Source organism: Galleria mellonella, unplaced genomic scaffold (assembly GCF_026898425.1).
Source record: "Galleria mellonella isolate WM207_F2 unplaced genomic scaffold, CSIRO_AGI_GalMel_v1 utg36, whole genome shotgun sequence".
NCBI lineage: Eukaryota > Metazoa > Arthropoda > Insecta > Lepidoptera > Pyralidae > Galleria > Galleria mellonella.
In genome coordinates this window covers 3,136,980-3,163,874 of record NW_026442086.1, presented here as the reverse complement: position 1 = coordinate 3,163,874, position 26,895 = coordinate 3,136,980, and the positions used below count along the sequence as shown (strand labels likewise).

Below are 26,895 nucleotides of genomic sequence, written 5' to 3'. Positions count from 1 at the left end.
CATTCAATGTTAATATAACGGCTTGTGTAAATAGCAAAGCAGATTTATTTTATTGCTCCTAAAATTAATGTTTAATAGATTTTTTTATTGATATTAATATAATATTTCATAATACATTACATTAATTTCAACCTCATAATAAATTATTTTTTTATGTTAGCAATATATTTGACACGTTGGTTACATGTCACTTGACGTTTCGCTTTTACTTCTGCCAGCGCATAATTTTTTGATTGTTAATTTCGCCTGGTATTGGTTCCATTGAATTCCTTACCGATTTTTCTTATACTGTTGTCTAAATTATAAAGCGTAATTTGAATTAAAACAATGTCTGGAAAAGGTAATAAAGCATTTACAAAGGAAGAGGAGTTGTTGTTACAGGATTTCAGTCGAAATGTTTCTACAAAATCTTCTGCATTGTTCTATGGGAATGCTTTCATCGTTTCTGCAATTCCAATATGTGAGTTTATTTTATAATAATTGTATAACTCCATAATAATAATAATATTATAGCTATTTTATAAAATTTAAAGTTTATTTCATAAATATATAGAAAATGGTAGATTAACAATATAAATTACGTTCTTATGTTGCAGGGTTGTTTTGGAGGGTGCACGCTCTAGAAGTGACCACGTCTCTGGTATGGTTCGCGTTAGTAACAGGAGCAAGTACTTGGCTTCTAGCTTTAGCATACCGTAACACTAAATTCCAGTTAAAGCACAGAGTGGCAGTGCGCCGAGAAGATGCTGTGGCCCGTGAGATGTCTAGGAAACTCGCTGATGATAAGAAAATGAGCCGGAAGGAGAAGGATGAAAGGTATTTTACTATTTCATATATTAAAAAAAATATCAGAATACTAAACTGCTCCCCATTTAGTTATTGATGGTAGAGTTTTATATTAACCACCTAGGTAAGACTAACTTGCCTATTTCCTTAAGATAGGTTCAGATCTATCACTGTTTATCATCAAGCAGTGAATTATTCTATTTTATTATGGATGTAAAAGTCTGAAATAAATATTATTTTATCTACCTTCCTTTATTGGCAATCTGTCATTATTTTTATGACAAATATGTCAAGTTTTATATCAAAAATAATTCACTAGTTGTGACACTGGTAGTTTACCAGAGGGAGACTTTGTACAAAAGTCGATTGCTTGGGTACCTCTGTCCCATTCGTGTTTCAACCGTGAAGCAGTTGTGTTTGCATAGCTGTGTTTCGGTTTGAAGGGTGGGATATGGCATGAATTTACTGGGTACGGAGGAATAACATCTGGGTCCTTAGGAATGGCAACGCATGGGGGGTATCATGGGCGAAACAGTATACTCTGTTATGTCCATGGTACTGCTCATGTCTATAGGCGACGGTTACCGCTTTCCACCAGGTGGGCCGTCAGCTTGTTTGCCATTCTAAGTTGTATAAAAAAAAAAATAAAAAAAATACTACCAGCTACTTGAGTTACTTTATTGTAATTTTTATAGGGATCTCTAATTTTTTGTTAAATAATGTATAGTCTGTTACTTGCTGATAATATAGTTTTCTACATGTTTTATTAATATAATAGTATTTTAAAAATTGGTTAAGAAGTTTTTTAGTTAACTCATTACAAATAAATATCAAATTTATCCTCTTAATATAGATAAATTTATAATATTAGTATAGATAAATAAAATATGTTATTTACTTCTATATAAAAATTTGTTTAAGAATATCTTATATCTGTTATTATTTCTGTATATTATCTGTCTATTAGTCTTGTTAACTCTGTATTGTTAATTTTCCAGAATTTTATGGAAGAAGAATGAGGTAGCTGACTATGAGGCAACTACCTACTCCATCTTCTACAACAATGCTCTCTTCTTAACGATTGTGATTCTAAGCAGTTTCTACCTGCTGCGCTCATTTACACCTACTGTGTATCCTTTTGAAAAAATACAGATTTGATTATTTTAAGTTATAAGATAACAATGGGTAGTAGTATTAATAATATTTGTGAATAATAAAATCCATTGATTTTATTTATATAGTTGTCTGCAACTTTGTGTGACATAAAATAGCCTATGTTCTTCTCAATGCTAAATAATTTGTGTATATCAAACTTTATGACAATTGATCACTTTCACATTTAGAATATTTAGTAAATTGAAAGTTACATTTTTTTTTGAGAAATAAATTTTCTGAATGTCTTTGCATTCAAAGGTGACGATATGCAAGGGGGAAGGGGGATGATATGCAAAATTTAATATTGAGAAGTTCAAATTCATTTTACATAATATTATTATAAAAATCAACAACACAATGAAATTTTTAAAAGTTATCTCTCTAAAAATTTCAATGTGCTTCTAAATACATTCTATAGTGGTTTTCTGATTTATAGTTAATTAAAAACTACTAAAATTTATTAAATAAGTTGTAGGATTAACAAGATAGCTTAAAATAATGAATAAAATGAATGTGTAACTATATAATTGTTATTTAATTTAGGTGAGTTGTGATTTATAATTTTATTAAAAAAATATTGCATATTATATTATACAATTTCTTTAACTAACCATATACAGTAACTACATTGTATCTCTCACTGCTGCATCTGGACTCCTGGCGCTGCTCTCTACCGGTACCAAGTGAAGAGAATGGATTTTGTGAAAGTGAGTGTGCATGTGATGCTGAGTAAAGCCCAAGTGTTCTTTACGATTATCAAGACAACTTGAGCTTATGTATTTATATGCTCATAAATTGAACATTGTTAGAATATTTTTTTAAGAATAATTTAATTAATAATAAAACAAGTGTTAAACAGTCTTTAGTTTTATTTACATTTAAAGTGAGACTTACAAATAAATGGTCCTTAATTATATCTACCGAGTAATTATACTGATAGCTGCTGATCGATATTATAAGGGTGGGTTATGTTTATTGTAAGATCACAAACAGCTTTTATCTTCACATTATCATTTTATAAAGTCTGTTCTGTGTAACTGCAGTCACTTTCATATTTACTGCTGCTGTATAAAGTATTGGCCTATCGATTTGTTTTTATAATAAAAATTAAAGTATGTGTAATTGTATACAAATTGGAAGTGACTAGAAAGATAAACGAGTCTCGCAAAATTGTCGCACTTATAATATTACACAATTTTTAAAGGGTCTTGGTAATTTACATGCTTAGTTTAGAACACTTTAGGCGGCAGCAGAAAACTTTTTCGTGTCGTTACGGCTGTATGGCCTTGTATGAGGCGGTGTGCAGACTTCGCACATGTTTTGTGTGCGATGTTTGTAGATCGCTTGCGCCAATGCTGCGCTGCCAAATTCCACTGTTCGCGTCGGAACGCTGGTTTGTCAGAGGCTCAGTACATCATGCCGACGTGCAACGGTTCCGTACGTTGGAAATAAACGTTTGGGTTGCTGCTGAAGGTGGGCTCGACGCTCGTGTACACATTGCCCTCCTCCGGTCGCACCATCACGCCTGTAGTCATACACAAATACTGTCAGTATAAAGTTCAGTTAATTAAAATCTGGTCGTCACCAAGATTATCTAAATTTGTAATTTTCAGGTGATGAGAACGACTGTAGTCAACCAAATTAATTCGAGAGCAGGTGGTAAATACTACACTTGATTATGGTTGGTGAAATCTATGTATGTTGAGTATTATGCAAGGCAATTAATGCCTTTGACTACTCGATCTTTTACTTATGAGTGCTATTTATTTTTGCTCATTGCTTCGTATGCTTTAATTCCAGAAGTAGGAAAACTAATAAAATATTGAATATAATAAAGTGTATACAATAAATTATTGAAGAAGAAAATAGTCGACTTTCCAGGTGGTGCGTCAAGAAAAAAACATCAGATTTTAAATTAGCCGTCTAGGAATACAATTTGATGCTGTAGTTTTTGCGTGATTTAAGAACAAACCTACAGAAACTTAGTAATTTTGTCTGACTGACAGAAAAAAAATCTAAAAAATATTTTTTTGGCATCTATTAGTCTTATAATTTTTTCTTAAACATCTCCAACGTACAGACATCATATAGTTACAATTTTATTATATAAGTAAGTTTATAGAACATATATAGTGTGGTGATTGAAATAAGAATACAGTGTGTCACAATTCCTTATCATTTTCAGGATTTCATCAGATAGGCAACAAAGCATAACATACTAATGTGCGTGAGAATAAAATCTAGAAAGATCTATATGTATCAAGCCGCCTAGTCATGTGGTAGTAGCGTTTAATACGAGTAGTTACAGTAAATATTCTTTTTTATGAGAAGAGATCCGTATTCGGCAGTAGGAGGATAATAGTTATGGTTAAGATAGAGGCCATTATGAAGCGTAAATAAATTGTGAAAATATTTAGTTATCATACACATCAGGGAAAATATCAATACTATATATAAAATATATTTGATATATGTAGTATTGGATGAAAGAATTAATAAATATTTATATAAAAGTTTACTTCTACAAACCTACCTACTGTTTAGAAATCAACATAAAATACGTAGAAATTAAATAAATTAAATTTTACATATTTGCATGTAAAGCAAAAAGATACATACAGTATTTTTGTTACATAAGTAAATAAAAATTTGTTTATACTATTAGGTAGAATGTAATCTTATTATTAGACAGTTTCTAAATTTTAACCTTATAATGTTAATTATATTTAAATAATTATATTATTATAACGTTAATTATATATAGAATTTGTTATATAAATAATATAAAAAAAAAAAATTAAAAGTGATAAATAAAACCATCACAGGCTTGTATCAAAAAGGGTAAAATCTTATTGCATAGTGGATGGAGGTTTATTTTGCAAAGAGCTGAAAGCGTGAAATGGTGTGCAATAATTACCTGATGGAAATAGGTAATGATATGGCGAATAATTGTACTGGTAGTGCATTAAAGGGTGCAGAGGATAGTGCGGTGGAGAGCACAGAGGGCGTGAGTGTAGGTGCGTTGAACCCGCGAACATCGCTCCGTATGGATCTGCGAACAGAACACGGGAAAAAGCGATCAAATCGTGGTGCACGCAAGCGCTAGTTCTTACTGTTAGCGCACTTTAGATACTTAACTAACCGGCTGGCTGAGCGGGCGGATCCTTGCGGTCTAATACAGGCGGCGGAGCAGGCGCGGGTGCTGCGGCAGACACCATACCATACTTCACTGGCTTGAAGTGGAAGAATGATGGGGAATAGCCGGAGCCACCGGCACCCAACGAGCTGAGCCCTTCATCACGGTCCGCGTCCCATCGGCCTTCGCGACCCAACGCCGCTAGTCGACGGCCTTTCGGCGCAAACATTAATGCGAAAACTACTGCACATGTTGCTAGTAAACCAGCTGCCACACATGCGTCTCTATGACGCTCGGGTGCTCCAAGTGCTGCTGCGACCCAGCAAACCCACACGGCTGCTGTCGCTCCACCTGCTCCTGCTATATGTGTTGCTTCACGATAGTTATCTCGGATACTCCGTGACCTGAGGGCTACACCGCACACTACCGCTATTAGAAATGCTGCATAGGACAACGATAATAAGAGATCAGATAACGGGGCGTCACATCGGATCCCACTGGATGCTACTCGGGGAGGTGAGCCACCGAGCCATTGTGCACCTATTGCTACTTGTATCATAACTGCAAAAAATAAAAGAAGTCCTTGGTACGCGGCTGGTAAATACACTCCACCGTTTAAGCTTAATAAAAATACACATTTGACGAGGAGTGATGCGAACACAATGACGTATGCGACTCCAGTACCGAAACGTACGGCTCCACAGGTAAATATTGTAGGTGTAATCGTATAAAGAGCTGCTGTAGCTGCACATGAAAATAGCCCAAACAACAGTGTCTGGCCCAGTAATAGGTGGCGTTGACTTGGAGCTTTGCGGCTGGCTCCCCATACAACGAAAGCTTCGAAGCCACCTAGTGTAGCCATAGTCACACAAGCTAGAGCTAATATTGGCACAGCCCAAGATTCCAATCGTAATATACCCAGCGTAGGTGGGGATAATGCTGTCACTAGGGTATTGTTCGACTGTTCTGGTGGTGGTGATAGTGTAATAGCTTTTGAGGGTGTAGGTGGAGGGAGTGATGAAGAAGTTCGCTCTGGGATCATGAAGTATTCGGTACTCATTTCTAGCCGATGCGCTTCAGTACGCGCAGGGCGACGTAGAGGCAATTCTGTCTCAGGTTGTAGTTCTTCTTCTTCAACAGAAAGACTTTGTTCATCGTATTCTTGGTCGTAAGTTTCTTCGTATTCCGCGTCAGTATAATGTTGTGCCGACGGTGCATTGCGCGGTGCATAAGCGGCGGGTACACGCGGGGCGAGGCGGTCACCAAAACGTGCCGCATTAGCTGAGGCTAGCGCGGCTAGCGCCGCCGTAACCATCAGGGCGCGTACCCGTACTATAGCCATTAGGGCGCAGGGGCCCTCAGCTGCCTGAACTTCTCTGCAGACACATCCGCGCTAGGCTCGTTGTCCCTGAAAACAATAAACGTGAGCATCAGTAATGCAGTAATTTTTATTCTCGAATGGCAATGCGGGCTGTGACAAAAAGTATAAAGGGACAAACCGGTTGAACATCTTGACTTGCATGGGCTGTCTACTATTCAATATTTTTATATTTATTTTGTGCATGTATAAAAAGAAGCCCCTACTTAGAACAGAGCTGTGTCCTCCCAAGTATACCTTGGTAGATAATTACATAAATAACTTCAATTATCGAGATTGCAACATACTCGTAACAAGTAGAATTTTTTATAATTTACGCAATATAGACATTTCTATATTTTGGTAGATACATATATAATTGTTTCTTCGTATGATATGTGTGTAAGTAAGGAATGTACCTATTGGTTATTGGTGATATATGAATAGGTATTTTTATCTTTTTAAAAAGCAAATAAAGCTATAGAGACGATAAACGCTCTAAAAATATTTCAAACAAATAGCAACATGGTCAATTGGACATCAGTGAATACATCATATATAACGCTCATGGTATGTACACTCATGCGTTAAGTTATGGGGTTGTGCCTCCATTGTCTGTACCCTATAGTTTTACAGCCTTGCCTTTTGTATTATGGAATATGAAGAGAAACTGTTTTTTACTGAACCTACTGTAAGTGAAAAGCGAATGAGGCTTGTCGCGGTAGTGAGTTGTAAAGTATCAGGAATATTTTTTTCTTCAATGAATTAGATATATATTTTTTTCATCTCATCTTTTATATTAGCCATTATACTACATAAATACCTTAATATTTCGATATTGTATACGGTTTCAACCATTCGTTTACAAAATGTCGGTGATAAAGGCTTATAGGTTACGTTTAGGTACCTTACTTTATACCTAATAAAATAAAGCACCGTTGGTTGCGATTCATCATTGCGATAGGAATATCCAAGCCATGGCGCTGCTGTATAAATATGCATTTCCTCCTTATAAGGAAGTACCTAATTCCGAAGGGAGATTATGCAGACAGGTTCACAAACCGGATCGTGACTTAAAACTTATTATCCGAAACAGTATACAGTACCTATACAACTGTGTGTAGTACTGTACTACAATAGGTGTAGGCAGATTTGGTGTAAGTAACGGTGTGGACCACGGATACTTGGAGCGAGCCAACAATCTCTCAAGTAAACGATCTCGGCAACGGTACAACATGATGTTATCTCTGATCGTTACCAAATCTTCGCGTGCTGCGATATAGTCCGATGAATGTGTTGTTGTTTCAAGTTGGTTCGATATAAGATTTATTTACATATTATATCTAGTAAATATTCGCTTTGTAATGTAATTTTAATTTTGTAAATTGATTTTTAATGTGATTTGTGACAATTTTTTGTGACGATGACATGTCATGTCTAAATTAATGAATTATAAAGGCAAATTAAATATAAGAAAAAATAAAATACTGCTTCTTAATAAGTTGCGTAGGTATTTCTGTAGCAGCCTGCTGAATTAGTTCGGTACTTTTTTGTGTAATGGATGATAATGGAATGAACCCGCCTGCGCTATTGGTATACGCTGGTTAGGTGCCACTGAAGAATGATAACCTATCATTCATAGATTCATGGATGGAAATAAGTCGGATAGTCCATCGTGACGAATTCGATGAAAATTAACCACGATAATTTCCAGGGTGAACCACGTTGATTTAATATGGAATATTGCTGGCAATGGAGTTCCGTTGCCAGCAACATTGCTAGTAACAATTACTATTAATCTCTTTTCCCCCGCCTCGGTACTTTTGGTCGTCGGCAAGTCCTTCGTTAGTTCAAGCTGTATCCATTATTACCTAGGTCTGATAAAACATGTTTACATTAGACCCGCAGGACTATAAAATTTCGTTGAACTTCCTTCAGCTATTTTCTTGTGGCGAGGTAGTAACATTCAATTGAGAACGTTCTTCTAATATTTTTGTCAAAGAAAAGTTTATTTTACGAGTACAGAATTTTGACGTATGAGAGCGATTTTTATGTATTACAGCGGAAGATTGAATCTGTTCTCTTGTTTGTTTAAGAGCGCAAATTCTTCAAACTGCCAGTTGGCTTTGAAACATTATTTTTGCATTTGATAGCTCATTTTTTGGGGAAGATAGGCTATTCAACATCCCGATATGGCAACGGGTGATGCCGTGGGATACAGCTAGTAGTTTATAACCCAGATGCTGTACACTAGAGAATGGAAAGTCAAAATTTTGCTATGCTCACCTATCACAGTATAGGTGTCGCAGACAATAAGAGTTAGGGAAACAGAGCGTTGTTCGTGCGCGGCCGCGCGCGTAAAAGTAACAGCACGAATACTCGGAGTGAAACTCGGTTGAACTGATTGCGCTGAGACTCGACTGCTGTTCGCTGCTGCCACGTCACATTCCTGTGGTATTGTTTCACTTGCATTGTCAAGATATTATATGTGATGCTAATATTTCACGCATCCCTCTGTTTTACGAATGAAAATTATTTTTTTAAAATAAGTTGGTATATTCTACCCGTTGCATCTGAAAAATTGTATGATTAACACAGTATTCTGTACTTTTCTTGAGAACTTTACACAACTTATGTGAGATGTGCTGGTTATCATCCAAAGCCAACACGCTTTGTTATTTTACTACAGAATTTTATAAGCAGTGTTAGGTCACTTAGAGATGTCATATAAAACTGTACCAGAAAATTGTTTACTAAAGTTTATATTTCACTATATTATAAACAACAAATGGCTTGGTTTATCATCTCAGTATATAATAAAAATCTGTGGTTTACCGTAAGGTTGAATTGTTAGACCGTATGATCACCCCACCTGGTAGTTATACAAAAGAACTGTGGTAATAGCTTATGCAAATATAGTTAAAAACCTGGAAATACTTTTGGATACAAAAGAAAAATTTATTGGACGTATTATGTCAATCAAGTTAGTATAAAAGAAGGACGGAAGGTCGATTTGTCTGAACATTCTGCATTTTTTTCTCCCTACGGCAGATGGGACGATTTTAAAAAAATTCCACTCGTTAAAAAAGTGTTATAGTTGTTAGTGGGAAGGTAACAATTAATTGTTATTCTAATTATTATTAGAATATAACGATAAAACTGCTTTCTGTTTATTATTACGAACAACGGTCATTTTATTATATAATATAAATTTTATTTAGACTATTGTAATACAGTTACGTGTGCTCACACACAGTAAACTGTATCAGCCTAGAAAAACTTGTCAATTACGAAATCGAGACAATCGGAAGTCAATAAATAAAAGTAGATATTTATTGTTTATTATTCTTTTAAATTTGCAATATTTATTGCCTATGTTGTAATATATTTATGTCATCAATGTGTGTCATGTTCTAATTCGTTCTATGTATGTTATGGAGAGATAGCACATCGACATCGAATCATTATCTTTGTAGTTTAGAGTTAAAAAATTTAGAACTTAGTTCTGTATAAAAAGTTAAAAATGTAATATATTACAAAAAATCGAGTCTCGAGAAAATTTATGTGGAACAAAACTGATTTTAGAAAACATGATTTTTAACGAATTTTAAGAAGAAATCACCTTGTTTATAACAGTTTATAAATAGATGAAGTGCTTACATTAAAATTCTAAATTTACATCTTATTTGAAGTCGGTTGAAAAGGAATAATACTATTATTTATATTACGGCACATTTAAGAAGCTTAAACTGGTAACCTTGTAGACCATTCTTAAATGAATAAAATTCAAATCCCTCAATGGGCCGTGAAGATTCGCTGAAGAATCAAGCGACTTATGTATATAGTCCAAAGGACTTACAAACTGAAGTGAAAATGGGCTAGCAACATAATTTGAAGTATCTATAAATGATAGTGAAAAAGTGATGAACTCAAATTTTTTTTCTATATTAATTGTTATGTTTTCGTTTCCGCTAATTTACTATTAAATTCCTCTAAACTGTAGAAATATATGCATAAATTAGTGCTAGAGTATCATGTAATTCTTTACTGTCCTTTTAGATATATTAATATATTAGTATAATTTTTAAAACTTAACTACATTTTTATTATATTTTCATGATTATTTGTGTCATGAAGCAGCCTTTCAATCTGCGTCAATTTGCTACCATAGTTTATTTTTTAGATGTGTTCAAATTTTAGAACATATTAAAAATATTGAATATTTATATACATATATTATCTTGGTAATGTAATCTACCGTGGTTTTATTAATTACTGCATTTATTTATGATAATATAAAGTCACGTAAGTAAATTATATAACTAACCGACACAACTTTATGTGGTTTATTGTTCGGTGAATAACTTCGTATTCTGTTGATAGTTAACCATAAACTATAATCTAAGCCATATCCAAATCAAAAACTAAATACTTAAGAGTCAGTAACAGGATTATATCCAGCATCATAGTTGTATCATAAAAATAATAAAATATGAACTGGTTTACTGTTGCGTGCCAATTGATATTTTAGAAAAGGAAGAGGCCCTCAATTCGTCTGTGGTTTCTTTACATGTACCTACTACGTATTTTGGTATCGCCACATAAAAGTAAATTTGGATAATTCCTTGTGCAATAAATATGTACGTGTAGAGTTTATCTTATTGCTAATTTTGTTATAATTGAAATTGCTGTATGCAGAGTTTTAATTTCATAATAAGTATTTTAACAAACTGTAACTACATACTCACTATTTAGTCTATTATTATTTTCACTATCATAGAACAATTTAATTAATATTATCACGAATAAGTCTCATCATATAATAACGTAATATTTCAATTTAATTTTACAATAAAAATTACCTGCTTTAGATGTGCAATTATTGTCTAAATTCATGCCTTTCTCAACTCATTTATAAAGTCAGTGGCATGTGCATTGAAATTAATTATGTTTTTGCACGATACAGCAAATACAAACGACTAAATCACGTTATTATTGATTTTGTCTATCTAATATGTCATAATGGACATAACATGTGTCTATTTATTTCACAAATTGGGCACCAGACTGAGGGAACTTGGGGACTTGAGGGAAATTTAGAAGAGAGATAAGATTTTTAGAAAAAGATGAAATTGAGACAAGGAATTATTTAACCCTAACTCAGGGTAACTGATATTTGTAATATAATTTAAAATACATCTATTGCTATTTATGATTAAATATATTTTATTATCTCTATTAATTAAAAAGAACTATGTATCCTTATTGGTAGGCACCTACTTATTGTAGGAGAGAATAGAAGAATTGGAACCATCTATAAAAAATTGCCAATAAAAGTCACATTTGTTACAATTATTATAACTATTAATTATTAACTTGTTTACTTGAGTATCAGATTATTACAGTTTAAATCAAGTATATTTGAATATTTAGGTAAAATAAGAGATTTTTCAAAGAAAGTAATTTGCTGCTTCATACTTCGGGAAATGAGATCAATCTCGATTGGCGGTAACTTTTAATCACTTTATAATATAAAACATCTTAGTTTTGTGTTTAAAAAAATAATTGTTAAACAATGCAAGGAAATAAATATTTAAAGGATAATTACAAGAACATAAAGCATAAATGTAAGAAACTGGATAGCATGGAACTGCTAGAACATTCTTTATGCGCCCAGTTTCCACAATTTTTGCAACGATGGATATCACATATAATATCTCCACTTTTGCCTGTATTTAAACAAATTGCACATAGAGTTTCTTCTTCTGAGTATTTTTGAGAGCCATGTAGACTCGTATTACTCGCCAACTACCCTATTGAAAATTAATAATACAAATATTTCATGTGACTTTAGATCACAATTTAACTGGCACATAAAAGAAGACAGATTTGGGTACATAATTAGTATAAACATAATACAATGAACTTATGTCTTATGCTTACTTAAAGGCTGACTAATCTTAATTTTTTACAAGCGTGGAGCAAAATCTCGATAAGTGTTCCTTGTGACTCAACGCGAGATACTAATGAGTTGGGTATATTAGGGGCACTTTTTCGCTGGTTAATAACTTAGTACAAGTACCAAAGGGTGCGTGAGAAAATAAAACTACCATTCAATTGCCATATCTCTTATTACTCAACCCCATTCTCCCCTACAAGTAAATAAAAACTTTATATGCCGTTATGTAGTTACGTGTATGTATGGATAATATAATAGAGGCAACCTTCAACAAGTTTAAAGTTTTGCCAATATATAATCAATAATTCAAAAAGAAAACAACTTTCAAGCACACACAGCAAATATCACAAGAATTCTCATACATTTTTATTGTTAAAAGTTTCGTAAGTACACATTATATTTTAATGTAATAACTACCGACTGAGTGGCTGTGACGAGAGCAGTCAAGCTTGTGCTTACGCCACAGCTGCTCAAGACTAAGGGTCCCGAATAGTCCCGAAACTAGTTGAGCTTTCTCGACTAAAATACACATAAGTTAAATCGGTTTTTCATCATGTCAGTCGTCTACTGTCCTCTACTACTACTAGTGTACATAGACCTCCCCCAAAAGAGGTCTGTTACAGGAGCCAGTTGGAAGGGCCAAGATCGTCAATTTGGTACTCGACTACCTACTTGAGATTGTATATAAACCGGTAGTTATTACATTAAAATTCTGTTACATACCTAAAAAGCGTTGACATAAGTGCATTATTATTTATGTTATGTTAATTTAATATGAAGTAAAAACAAGAAAACCATACTATTACGGATTTTCTCCAATGCATTATAATTTTATGCAAACAAGACTACATAGCAAACTATATAAGTTACATAACCCGGTGCTTTGAAGTAGGCAGCTACCTATCTATTAAGATTAAAACCTCGTTATTATATGGTGGGTGTAATAATAATATGCTCCTTTTGTATTTTGCAGCACATTGCATGTAAAGTAAGTATGCTCTAAATTATAATGATTTACTATAGGGAAGGTATTATTTTCTTTATTATGGAGTAGACACTCTACGGGGCGGCCAGTCGACTCGAGAGCGCCATGTTGGGTTGTAAAGTCATGTCGTAAACACTGATATATTGAAGTGAAGCCATTATGTGGCTGCACCACCATTTGACGTTTCATTGTCAGATTTAGCGGGCATTGAACGGACTATGGGACTCGAAGGAACTGGTCGTGAGTTATCCAGTTCCGCGACTTCGCGACTCTACTAGTATCTACTATATAGGTTTATATATACCCAGCTAGTCAATTTTGATCGAATAATATTTATATAAGATATTTTTATTTTATTAAATTATTAGGTACTTATTATATTTACTAGATTATAGAGTTATAATAGCTTTAGTAGAGGCACATAGAAATGTCTCTATGTGTTTGAAAAGCAATTTTTAAATTTATTTATATATGGCTATTAATAACGTTATCAAGAGCACAAAAATAAAATTTAATATGATTTAGAATAAACTTTTTGCCTGCTATTTCGTGTGCATGGATATTAGAAGTAAGAAAACTAATGAAATAGACAATTTAAAAATGGCGTATTAAGATAAAACATACACTTGATTTGAAGATAGACCTTCAGAAATATAACTGTGGAAACTGTACCCAATTTGGTGAAGTAGTTTTTGAGTGATGCTAGAACAAACATACCGATAGAAAATTAGAAAATTTTCTATAAGTTATTGTTTTGGTATTAATTTTATTAACACACCTTATTTTATTTTTCTTTAATATATTCCATGAATAGATATCATCTATTTATGGGATATGCTATGTATATCTAATGCACTCTCTATGTATATCTAATTCATTATGCTAGTATAATAATTTTATTATATTAGCATAGTGTTAAGAGTCTAAAGTTATTTATATTGTGTTAAGATGTTGAATGTAAAACAACATAGAAATGTGGAATGTTTCACTAGTCTATAAAAATAGGTGCAATTTTAATAAGTAAGAAAAAATCGATATAAATTACCACAAATTATTTATTTTGTTTTTTATGGGATTTTCAAAAGGTGAAGTAAATTAAAACCGATTTTAATAATTGTTTTTGTAACGAATAATGTTTACTTCTATGGTGACTCACTTCCATCTTAGGACAATTAATTACCGTTTTTAATATCAGGAGAAAAAACTGTTTTAGAAATAAAATTTACTTGTAGACAATCATTGTAGCATTCTTAATTCAAATAATAATTTTAATCTAATGCAGTATTCATTGTTTATTGATGTATTTTGTTACAACTGAACGCTTTAATTATTGCGATTCGCTTCACTGTTTTTTGCGTAATGTGTAGAGACATAAATTGAAAAAAAAAAATTGTATGGAGTCAATAACAAAATTTAACTGCAATCGGTTGAAGTAGTTGTATTAGTCTAGTTAGTAATGCAATAATAAAAAACACATATGTATTTCAATGAGTCGAGTATATTTTTGTTCAATAGTGTATTAGTGGACTTTCCTATAATGTGAAAGAGGTATTAAATTGGAATAGAATAGAAATAATCTTTATTCAGATAGATTTTTTTACAAGCTTTTTTAAATCGTATTTTTTTTTTATAATTGTTTTTTTTTTTTTTTATTCGGAATGTTGTTATGTGCGGAGAAGAATCCATAAGAAACTTACAGTTACACTTATTTTACATTTGTATGAGTACTGTGGCTATAATTAGCAGTGAGTTTTTTTTATACTCGTATGTATTATTCAATGTGAAATAAATATGAAAACATGAGAGGAACAGTCCTCACAAGCGGCACCTGTATACAAGTATGAAGGAATTGCATAATGTAAATTTACGTTTAATTTTAGTTTTTTTTATATTTTTTAACTTTATTAATATTATAAATGCGTAAGTGACTTAGTGTTTTAGTTACTTCTTAGCGCCTTAATCCCTGAATCAATCATTATGAAATTTTATATACACTCACTACCTATATGTATAAGACGAAGAAAGAAAAAGGTATTTATTCCGACCAATCGACATCCTTGGCATCCGAACGAATACGTGGATAAAAGCTAGTTAAATAAGTATTATGCATGTTATGTTATATACTCGTATATTGCGACATGAATATACAAAAAATCAATTTGTTTTTTGCTATCAGTGCATTTATATATAGAATTTTTTTCTTAATGCATCGTGCTTCACGTTTAATTTTTTTTTTTACTGGAACTTAACTGATTTGACGGTATATTTAATGAAAAGTAGTAACCGCCAATAGAGATAATGCCACCATCGGTATACTACAGAATGTGACTGTGGCGGCTTCATAAGAATTACCGCTCTTGATCATTACATGATTGATTACATCTTTTAATAACAAATATTTCATTGGTCACTGTCTCCTATCTTTCAATTCAAAACACAATTCACATATTACTGCTTCATGGCAGAAAAGTGGTGTCTCCAGGTGATTCACAAAAACTCTATCGATAATATTGTCAGAGGTAGTACTGAATTATAGATTTATAAATTATATATTTTAGCGAAATTACCACTTAGTACTTTAAAACCATTTGGTTTTTGCTTCAAGTTATTTTTATTACACTCTTACAACTATATAGATATTTTGTAGATACACAGAAGAAATAGAGATGCTTAAACGATTATATAAGTCGTTATTTATACAACCATATCCCCATCTTAATTTCTCTTAGAGTAATATATTACCATTAATAATACGAGTAGGTATATAGTACTATAATAAATCTATACTCATAAAATCGTTTGTCCTGATTGACTATTAAAGTACAGGCAAAATTACTAAGTCTAAAAATTTTAAATTTGAAACATAGGTTTACTTTATAACGTAAACATCCGCTAAGAAAGGATTTTTGAGAATTTAAACTAAAAGGAGATATTCAACACAATGCATGCAAAGCATCGAGCTATATATATATATATATATATATATATATATATATATATATATATATATATATATATATATATACTAATCATTATATAAATTGATTTTTAAAGTATTCGTTTTATAACTAGACCGTTTCGATTCGTTTTATAACGAGAAAAACCTGCAGACCATCTTAACAAAAGTTCGTCGATCTGAACAAACAAGGTGAACAACAGGTTCGGTTCAGATAGACTCGACTCATTTTTATTTAGCCTGGAGCTGGAGCCGGTGCGCTCTGGTCAAAGCCCTGACTTGTCCTTAAATAATTCATACTTACGAATCAATTACTCCAGAGAATCTTCTGATATATCTGCCACCGTTTGCACAATCGCTAGTCCCGGTGCATGTATGTCACCAATATAATTTTTCATAGTCACGAATCCGCGGGAAAATGCTGTATCACCGTGCGTGCGAGTTGCACGGGGTCTGCACACAAACTAAGCGACTATCTATATCTGGGTTTTGAGTTCGTGATGCGTGACGAGTGCACGTGCGTGGTGTTCAGACGCATCTCGACTAGACAACTTTGGGCTGTGGTCAACGCTTGATCGAGAGTTGCGGATTACGACTCATTTCGCGACTTGGCGGACTTGTTTTGATGATAAGCTACTCAGTTACGTCACGAGACGTGAGGCAATAGAACGCTGTAACATGTTATTTGTTGAATTGCAACTGGGTGTCTCGATATTTTAATCAGATATCCAATTGCAGTTATCAAATGCAATGTTAGTTTTAGATCTATGATGAATGATGATTGATTTATATTATAGGTAGGGGAGCGCGGGGCTGGAAGTTCCGATTTTCTAATAACATGAAATTTTATCATAAAAATAAAGGATTTCATTTTCAACATCAGTAAATGTTGGACGGCTGTTTATCGTTATTTGTAATATTGTAGTCGCTTCTTTTTTTCTTTCTACTAATATCTTAACAATTCTTTTTACAGAAGCAAATTTCTAACAAATTTTGAGCGGAACATTCAACCCCTGTTTAAATGGGGCAAGTTGTTCCAAAAACCTTTGAGGCAAATTGTTCCGCTTAGATTATAACAATATTGCGGTAGAATAATAAAGGTTTTCTTAATTAAAACAACTTATCTATAAATATATTAATCTTAAGTTTATTATATTCAAAATCTTTACGATCGTACATAAAAAAACTATGTTATACCTATTTAAATCGTATATCTGTCATATAACTATATATACTTTCAAAATCAACAAAGATTAAGTGGTAACCTCTAGACAACTTTTCTATTGAGATAAATTTTAATTAACACTAATTTTAATCATCAGTCTTATTTTAATCAGTTGTAATTAACTTTGGCAATCTCCATTTTTATTCATTAGTAATCTTATTTATCACTTATGTCTTCGTCTGACTCACAGTTAAAAAGTGTCTGTTAAAAATAATATTTATCTTTCGTAAACGACGTTTACGAAAATTATATCATGATCCGGCTAATCTTGGTGGTGCTTTTAGGCAAAGGCTTTACAATTTCAGGGTTAAACACACAATTTTTCCTAACTGGCGTTAATTGAAGATCTTGATTAGTGGTCAGTGTTGAATATGCGTAAGTACTAATCGAATTAAAGAAGTTGCTGCAAATCATTCTGAGTTACCTCAGATTGATTTGCAGCTAGAGTTTTCATATTGGATGGTCCTGGTTGGTCATATTCTGCCAAAGTTGAGTTGGTAGAAGACTGAGAAGGCTCTTTATTTGACAAAGGCCGATCTGTCACAAAAGATGGAGCAAAATCTTGATCTGTAAAAATATCGGGATTATAAGGACATATTCCAGTTTTTTTGAATGCGTTCATAATATTTGTAGGGGTCGCTGCTAATGGCCATGCTGTTTTAACAATCCCAGGAATTTCATAAATTGACATAGTTTTGCCCGGATTGTTTCGGAGCCAGTTATCTTGGGCTTTGGCACAGTATGTTTTAAAAGGCCCGTTAATGCCAACATCTAGAGGTTGTAGCCTGTGAGTGCAGTGAGGGGGAAATGACAACATAATGATGGAATTGGCTTTAGCTTTTTCAACTACGCTAATATTAATGTGTGATGAGTGATTGTCTAATAATAATAACACCGGTTCTTCTGGAGAGGGTTTAGTGAACTTTATGAAATGGTCCATAAAAATGAGGAATTCAGTAGTAGTCATCCATCCTGAGCTATTTCCAGCTCCGACTGACTCAGGAGGGCCATCGCGTAAAAACAAATCTTTATACTTTAAACGTGGAAAAATTGGATGGTATCGTATTTCCTGCAGCACTGGCTGCTAGCTCCACAGTAACCAAAGCACCGCGTTCAGCAGATACTATAGAATGTACCGACCTGCTTTGTTCCTTTTTGAGCCACTATCTTCTTTGGTTTTAAAACGGTCGATACTCCAGTCTCGTCCAGGTTCCAGATTCTTGATGGTGTCAATTTATATTTCAGCAGAATTTCACTAAGCTTCGAGAAAAATTCGTTTACATTATGTCTGTTAAATGCAGATGCACGTCCTACACTAGTCGCTTCGGGGGTTCTTATTGATAAAAGAGGGTTCCTCTTTATAAATCCAGTGAACCAATCTGCGCCAGTTTCTCGATTCTTGTGCCATGACGGGGGAATGTTTTCTAAAGAAAATTTTACTGCACATTCATATGCGAGTTTTCGCACTTCTCCAGGCAGAAGACCAAAATAAATTGAGTTTTAGCTGTTTAATAATATTGTCATTTTAAAATATAGTTTGCTAACTGTTTTTACTGTTCTGAGGTAAACACTAGCCTGGGTTTATAACATATGGTAGGAATCTTGCCAGCTTTCAACTTTACAACAAATCGATGTAACGTCATGTGGCAAATTTCAAATTCTCTTGCTACAGTTTTAACAGGTTTTCCATCCTTGATGACAGCATCTGCAGCTCGACGCAATAATGTCTCGGAGGTTTTACCTCTCTCTGTCTTGCGCTTGTAGTTTCGCATCCTTAAAATAAAAAAAACAAAAAATAAACGTCATAAGAATTTTACATACGACTTAAAATCAATTGGGGTAAATTGTTCCGGGGAACAACCAGCCCCGCCAAAAGGGACCTTATAACCCCAAATTACATTTATATATGAACACTGACTTACCGGCAAACTAATAAAATCAATAAAAACAATACCTAAGTACTAAGATACCTTACTAATGTCACTACAATTTAGGAAAGTTATGCATAAATAGGTTCATAATAAACAGAGATAGACCAAATAGTTTAAACCCAAAAAAATTTACTTACGTGATGTTTTGACAGCAACGTGCATACAGCCACTCAACCGCCGTCGCTGGAGTAACTAAAATTTGGGCTGTGGTCAACGCCGACGTGGCGAATCATCTGATGTTTTAACGACGCATTTCACATGTCTTGCTATCTCTTTTCTTTACAAAGTTATTACCATCGGAACAATTTACCCGGGGAACTTCCAGCCCCGCGCTCCCCTATCTGCATATTTAAAACGGATTTATATGTATGAAATGAAAGACTATAAGTGACAACATATCTGATGAAAATTGGTAACCGTTGTCTATAGATATAAACATTATATTACGGAATACACTGTGACGCCCATGATGTTCCTCATTTGTTGCTATTTAGATAATCTAATATCTGTTGTTTTAGTTATAAATTAGGTATATTCAATAATTTACTTTTGCGATTATTTATTTTGATATCAGTGTCAGTGTCAGTCAATTCACAAATTCACATTATAAGCTCGAAGACATGATTATGTCATTAGATACGAGTAAATTATGAAATATTAATAGATGATTCTGTCTCGCGAAGTCTCGTAGTAGCCGATCATATCAGAGAAGGTAACCGCTTACGATTACCATCAGGCGAATTGTATGTTTGATTGCAACCTATATCTTTCTGATATAAATATACACAATTTTAATATATTAATATCAAAATAAAATATCATATATTTAAATAAAAAGTAGATATAATAAATAAATAGATAGATATTCTTTATACTAGTCTATCCTAATATTATAAACAGGAATATTTTCAAAAATTTTATATACTCGTGCGAAGCCGGGCCGGGTCGTTAGTGTACAAATGGAATATAAGTTAGAAATTGTTAAAATGAACCTTAAGAAAATAAATAAAATAAATAATTAAATTAAATTTGAAGAAGATGAAAATAAAATTATTGGTCATAAGACAATACGCGCATTAAAAGAAATTAAATCAAAAATACATTGTAATACCTACCTATGATTATACACAGAGGCCTTAGGGAGTGGCGAACAGGGCAATCGCCCGGGACCTCGGTCTTGCAAGGGCCTCGCGTAACAACCCAAGCAAATTTTAAACAACCAGTGAGTGACATTTTGTCTAGTAGCAAGTTGCAAATACTTCCCTATTTAGGCATTTTCATCACGAATGAACAAAATTACCAATACTAAAATATACTAAAAATATATAAATAGAAAAAAAAACTTTTGTAAAAAAAATGTAAAATAAGACAGTTTTCTTGAATCAGCGGTAAATTTCCATTAATTATAAAAACATTTCTCCTGGAATCATCGTTTTAGATTGCATTTAAAATGATTTGGTAGTTCCCGTATATGATGCCTATGGCCACATTCTATCATCGTACGGCTCGCCATCGACAGGGAGTTCACCCTCATACCTTACAGCCTAAATGGTCGCGTACAACGCGGTTTCAGATATGCTTTCTCCCATGAACACTCAGGTTATGGAATGAGCTCCCTGCCGAGGTTTTCCCAAGAGACTACAGCATGGGGTTCTTCAAAAGGGGGTAAAGAAGTTTCTTCAGGGTCGGCAACGCGCGCGTAATACCTCTGGTATTGCAGGCGTTCATAGGCTACGGTAACCGCTTACCATCAGGTGGTCCGTATGCTTGTTTGCCACCTCAGTGGTATAAAAAAATAAAATAAAAAAAAAGAAATATTTTGGAATCATTATTGTCATAAAATATTTTTTTTTTGATAAAGAGCGAATTTAGAATTTGGTAAAAGTCGGGTCTCTGGATAAATGTTTTTTGTTTTTATGCATTATATATGTATTTATATACGTGTATTGTAGGTATAATAACATACATACATTAATATATGTATGTTATTTTTAAACTACTGTTTTACTTTCATATTGTTTTTGTTTTCCATTTATTTGTTCATCACGTTGCACTGTCAATTATATTTTCTGTTATTCTTATCTACGGTCGACTTAACGACATATTATGTTAAGTCCGCCCTTTACTCTATTTAGGATTTTTAAAATTTAATAAATAAATAAAGAAATAAAATAAACGCACATCCTTACGTATGGATTGCATTCCGTAATTATAACTTACAACTGGGTAACTTTTATTAAAAACAATATTTCTGGTCACATTAAAAAAATCAGTTACAACAATAGTGTGGCTACTTTCCCGTTCCACACCGATGAGTCCATTGACGAGCATTTTCTTTGATGCGATAGTGTGGACGCGCCCGATTACTCTCATATGTAACCTCATTTACTCAAGCATGCTGTCGGTTTACGCTGGAAAACTACATTTTCTATTTGTGATCAGTTTCATTTGATTAGACATCGATTAGATGATTGGATTATAAAATCTGATTTATGACATGTCTACAATACACGTCTTTTGCTTTATACTATTTTACACAATACCTATTTTATCTATTTTAAATTTTAAGTTATTAATATGTTTTATTATAGTTATTGTTCTAAGTATCAATAATTAATTGTAGTGGATGAAATTGCCTGGGATCATATAGAGATATATAATAAATGAAGGGCAGTAAAACTGAGATTAAGAGTGTCTGACGGCTACAAAATTGGAGCTCTCTATCTTGCGTACATACTCGCGTCTTATGTTTTGTATGTGTTGTTTTGTGACAATAGTAGTTTCTTTAATTATTGTATTGTTTTTGAGTGTGTTAATATATATGATGTTGGTTTGCCTTAATAAATAATTAAACAGTTTTTTTTTACAATATTTATAAGGTGTTCTTAAACTATAAGGTGTCATTATAAAGGCAACTGTTATACACTAAGGTAAGGTTATACTTCTCACCACATAGAGTCTTGATATCAAATATATCGCAGGGACTTATAGAGGATGCAAATGACTGAAGACAGTTTGAATTAATTATGAATGGCTAGAATTTAGACGATAAAATTTATAATAACAAAAGAGTCTATTTGTCTTTTTTTATACAATTTAGAATAGCAAATAAGCTGACGGCCCACCTAATGGGAAGTGGTAATTGTCGCCTATAGACATGAGCAGTACCATTAATATAACAGAGTATACTGTTTCGTCCATGATGATGATGAGGACTTAAATGTTATTCCTTTGTACCTTGTAAATTCACTGCCATATCCCATCCTTCAAACCGAAATACAGCTATGCAAACACAACTACATCACGGTTAAAATATAATGTCCGTAAAAATTAAAGGATAAGTACGTATTGTGAATTTTAAATAAACATATAACGATAACAACAATAACAGTAAAACAAATTGCACCTAAATGAATTTTTATTGTTATCACATCCGAATGTTTGATAATCAACAAATAAATCAGAGTAAGTAGTTTAATACTATTATGATATTATATAATATACTTAACATATAATTTCACTAAAAGATGATTGTTCTGTTTACTGGAAAGAGATATTATACATAATATAGGCACATTTTTATAATAAACTGTATGTAAAAATTAGTTATATATTGAGGTTCTTAATGATAACCAAATCAAACCAAATAAATTAAACTATGACCAAAGGTACAGATTTCTCATAGTTTAATAATTTTATTTCCATGGTGATTATTTATATAAATTATATTTTAAATACACAATCGCGATGTAAAAGCTTTTACAGGTAAATAATACCTACATACCTGCTTCTTTATTATTTCTTTATTACGTTTGTTAAGTTCCCATTGTGTATTTAAAATATGTGTAAACAACACGAAAGTTTAAAAATAAATTAGATATTCTCCAGAATATGTTTTTCTTTCCTCAACTGTAAACCCGATTTCAGTCTTTAATTACATTGCGTGTAGGTATATAAATAAATCCTTTGATCAAAGACGGAGGGAGTAAGCAGAAAGAAATAGAAGTCTCACGCACGGTAGAGAGTGAGAGAGAGAGTAATAAAAACGCCCGAAGATCCATCTATTAGATTCAATAAATATAACTTAATGATTAAATATTTAAAATCATTTGTAGCTATAGTGTATGTATCTATGTCGTTGGGTTTAATATTGAATTTTATATTACTCGTTTAGACAACCTATCTAATATCAACATATGTTGTATCTGTATATGTAATTAATTACATATAAACATTATGTCATTTTCATAATATAAAATTTGATCACAATCATCATATTTAAGAATTTATATAGTTTTAAATAATAATTAATATCGTTGAATGTTGAACGTATTAATAACCATGGGAATTCGACCAGTGCAAGTAATTCATAACATAACAAAAACAGATATAGTAACAAATTTTGATGTGTCATTTTATACACTTAATAGGTACCTAAGGGACGATTTTCGATCTGAAACGAGAATATTCGCAAAAGAACCAAAGTTACCTAAATAGCCCGAAGGATAAGCAAGCTGAAGTAACGTAGCTCGAAGAACCGACAACCGATGGGGAAGAAAGGTTCTTGAGTGGCGACCCTGTACGGGCAAAAGCAGTGTTGGACGACTCCCCACTAGATGGAGTAACGACCTCAAATGCATTTGCAGGGAGTCAGTGGATGCAGATGGCTCAAGGCCATTATTTATGATAGTCCATGAGGGTAGACCTATGTCCAGCAGTGGACGGATAATGGCTGAAATGATGATGATGATGATGATAATATGGGACGATTTTAAAATATTTCAGATTGCTGTTAACTAAATAGTTGTTTCGTTGATATCAAATAATGTCTGTGACGCTCATTACAACATTTTATCAATACAACATAAGGAACAAAATGTCTATGTGCGACGGAATTTTACGTGCGGGATAATGGTGCATATTACTAAATTGTCATCTCTTAGCTACAAGAACAGCCATTAGATTTTTAATTGTAGCTAAATTTTAATTCGTAACAAGCGAGCTATATAACAAACTCAATTACTACATCGGTTATTTACATATTCTTTATCAATATTCTATAGAAATGTATTATACAAATCTTTTCAGCCTTACTTTTACTTTCCGATTCCCGTTTCGATTTTTTTTTTAAAAACAGGTACTTTTTGTAAGCTACATTATGAATCCCATTGTTGTAGATAGATTCATAATTGTAGGTACCTATTCAATAATCGTACCTATGTTTAAATACAAACCCAGTCTTATCCAAAACCTTGTGACAGATATTTTTCTAATCATAAGGCTCTTTGGCTTTTAAGGCTCTTTATCTGGCCTAAAGGGGTAATTACAAGCTACGTTTGATAACTACCCAACTTGCAAAAACACTGGTGACAAGTGCTATTAAAGTAGAACTATAAGAATAGGATATTTACTATTCTTATGGTAAAACTCTACTTATCTACATGATGTTGAATTGGTAGTGCTTATGTAAGTTTATTCGTCCCAAAATGTAATGAAATGGCTATTTAAAGCTTTTTAAACTTGTTATCAATTAATACCACCATAATGTTTTTTTTTTATTCGATAATATCTAATAGTTAGTTGGTAAGTAATGAGGAGAGGAAGATCTGTACTTTTCACTGTGTTCCGATAAAAATCGTGTCGTTCAGTTTTATTATTTTACAACGTCGTAAGCAATCAGAAATAACGATAATTACTCAACACACTTGAAAAATTATTCAAGCCTTCATATGAATAACAGCATAAATTGTATGCCTACTTTTAGGACAATGCTGGTAATATACATAGCATAGAATAAATAACTTCGTTAGACTATCTCTGTCTAATTTCGACATGACCAATTAAGAATCATAAGAGCGTTAGTTATATTTTGTTGCCACGATGTTGGGGCCGATCGTCATCGTCACTGTGCTCTTCCTGCAGTAGTAAGCTATCTGGCGGACCTCGTGGTGGTGCTCGTGCATTTCCAGATTTCCTCAATCCGCCCCGTGAGAACATACGTGACAACTGTGCGAATTTCTTGCGCGACACTGAAAAATGTTAAGTTGGTGGTCGATGAGTTGGTAAATATTTTTTTCGATCTTTTTTTGCTGTTGGCCGCAGAAGGCCTTTACAGCTTCACCGAGCGCGTGTGCAGGGGCGAGTGCTGAAGGCACTCCAAGTCCGCGAGAGGGAAGCGATTAAAGCGTATCAGTAAGAGTTGACTCTTACTAATGGCCTGCGGTATGCGCCCAAGGGCGCCCTTGTGGCTCCGACCTCGAGTAAATACATGACATCTATAATCCTAATTGGCATACAATGTATTTAAAAAAAAAAAAAAAAAAACATATTTAAGAATGTCTCAATGTTCTTTAGCCTGTAAACAGATTTTAAATTAAACTCCCTTTCCTATGTTCAGCAATCGACAGTTATGACTGATATGATGATGAACTAGAGATATAGATTTCCACAAAATAATGCCTAGTTCAGTTAAATATTTACACCTTAGAGACGTCTGGTGCTCACCCCAGGATGGCAGCGGTGCTTTTAGCTATGCGCCAAGATATGCCTGAGATTACATATATACGCTTTATTCAAGATCTCCCTTGAAAATATTCTTGAGTACGCAATAATTTTTTATTTATTTAACTCTTTATTGCACCATAAATAAAAATATACAATGACAAGTGAATAATTCAAGCGAAACACAGCAACACAAATACAGACTGAAACATACACACGAAGGTACAAAAGGCGGTTTTATCGCTAGGGCAATCTCTATAATAAAAATATTACAGATATTACGTTTCTTCACAAGACATAACAAAGGAGTCGACTTGTGTGAGTGTTAAAAATCATTGGCAAAATTAAAATTTTACAGACTGAACAACAGATCATTAGACGGAGACTGAGTGATATCAGGGATTCCGTGTATTTTGTAACCCATGGTTCTCTTTATGTTTATTACCATTACGTTGTTTGTTATTTTATATTTAAAAATAGGTAACATTTCTGTACCTTGGCACATAAGAGGATAAACGGTGACGGTGGGGGAAGGAGTTGTTAGTAATGCTGACTAACAGTCCCATTGCTAGCAATATATCCTGTCAGGTCGACCTCCACGTGATCCCCCCTGGAAACCACCGCTCTGAATTCCAGGTGTATTCATCGCGATAGGCTAAATGACCTGCCTTTTCATTCTCGCCTATCATGCCTCATTGATACTCCGCCAACGTATACTGCTAGCAGTGCTAGCGCAGGCAGGATTACCATTCCATTATCCTCAAAAAACGGTGACAGTAAGTACGTAGCAGGGCGTAGTGCATGTCACACAAAACTCTTCCACCATTGTTATAAGTATCTAAAATATGACTTACTTTTTCCCATGTTCTTTAGTCTTTCTTTGAAAACAGCTTCATCATCGTGG

General features: G+C 33.2%; 2 protein-coding genes across 4 annotated transcripts; one reads left to right on the top strand and one right to left on the bottom strand.

Annotated features, from left to right (window-relative positions):
• The first annotated feature begins 199 nt into the window (after positions 1 to 199).
• LOC113520589 (translocon-associated protein subunit gamma) lies at positions 200 to 2,799 on the top strand. Its single transcript, XM_026905965.3, has 4 exons — positions 200 to 460; positions 597 to 816; positions 1,785 to 1,916; positions 2,562 to 2,799. The coding sequence occupies exons 1-4, from the start codon at positions 328 to 330 to the stop codon at positions 2,626 to 2,628; spliced, it is 552 nt and encodes a 183-aa protein (XP_026761766.1). The 5' UTR covers positions 200 to 327; the 3' UTR covers positions 2,629 to 2,799.
• On the bottom strand, positions 2,793 to 26,895 carry LOC113520513 (uncharacterized). 3 transcript variants are annotated; one of them, XM_052897249.1, is made up of 4 exons: positions 26,846 to 26,895; positions 5,084 to 6,485; positions 4,859 to 4,993; positions 2,793 to 3,466 (listed from the first exon to the last, which is right to left on the bottom strand). In XM_052897249.1, the coding sequence occupies exons 2-4, from the start codon at positions 6,417 to 6,419 to the stop codon at positions 3,348 to 3,350; spliced, it is 1,590 nt and encodes a 529-aa protein (XP_052753209.1). In that variant the 5' UTR covers positions 6,420 to 6,485; positions 26,846 to 26,895; the 3' UTR covers positions 2,793 to 3,347. The 3 variants fall into 3 exon arrangements, with proteins under 3 accessions (XP_052753209.1, XP_026761661.1, XP_031766168.1); XM_026905860.3 differs by lacking the exon at positions 26,846 to 26,895 and adding an exon at positions 16,639 to 16,884; XM_031910308.2 differs by lacking the exons at positions 4,859 to 4,993; positions 26,846 to 26,895 and adding an exon at positions 16,639 to 16,884.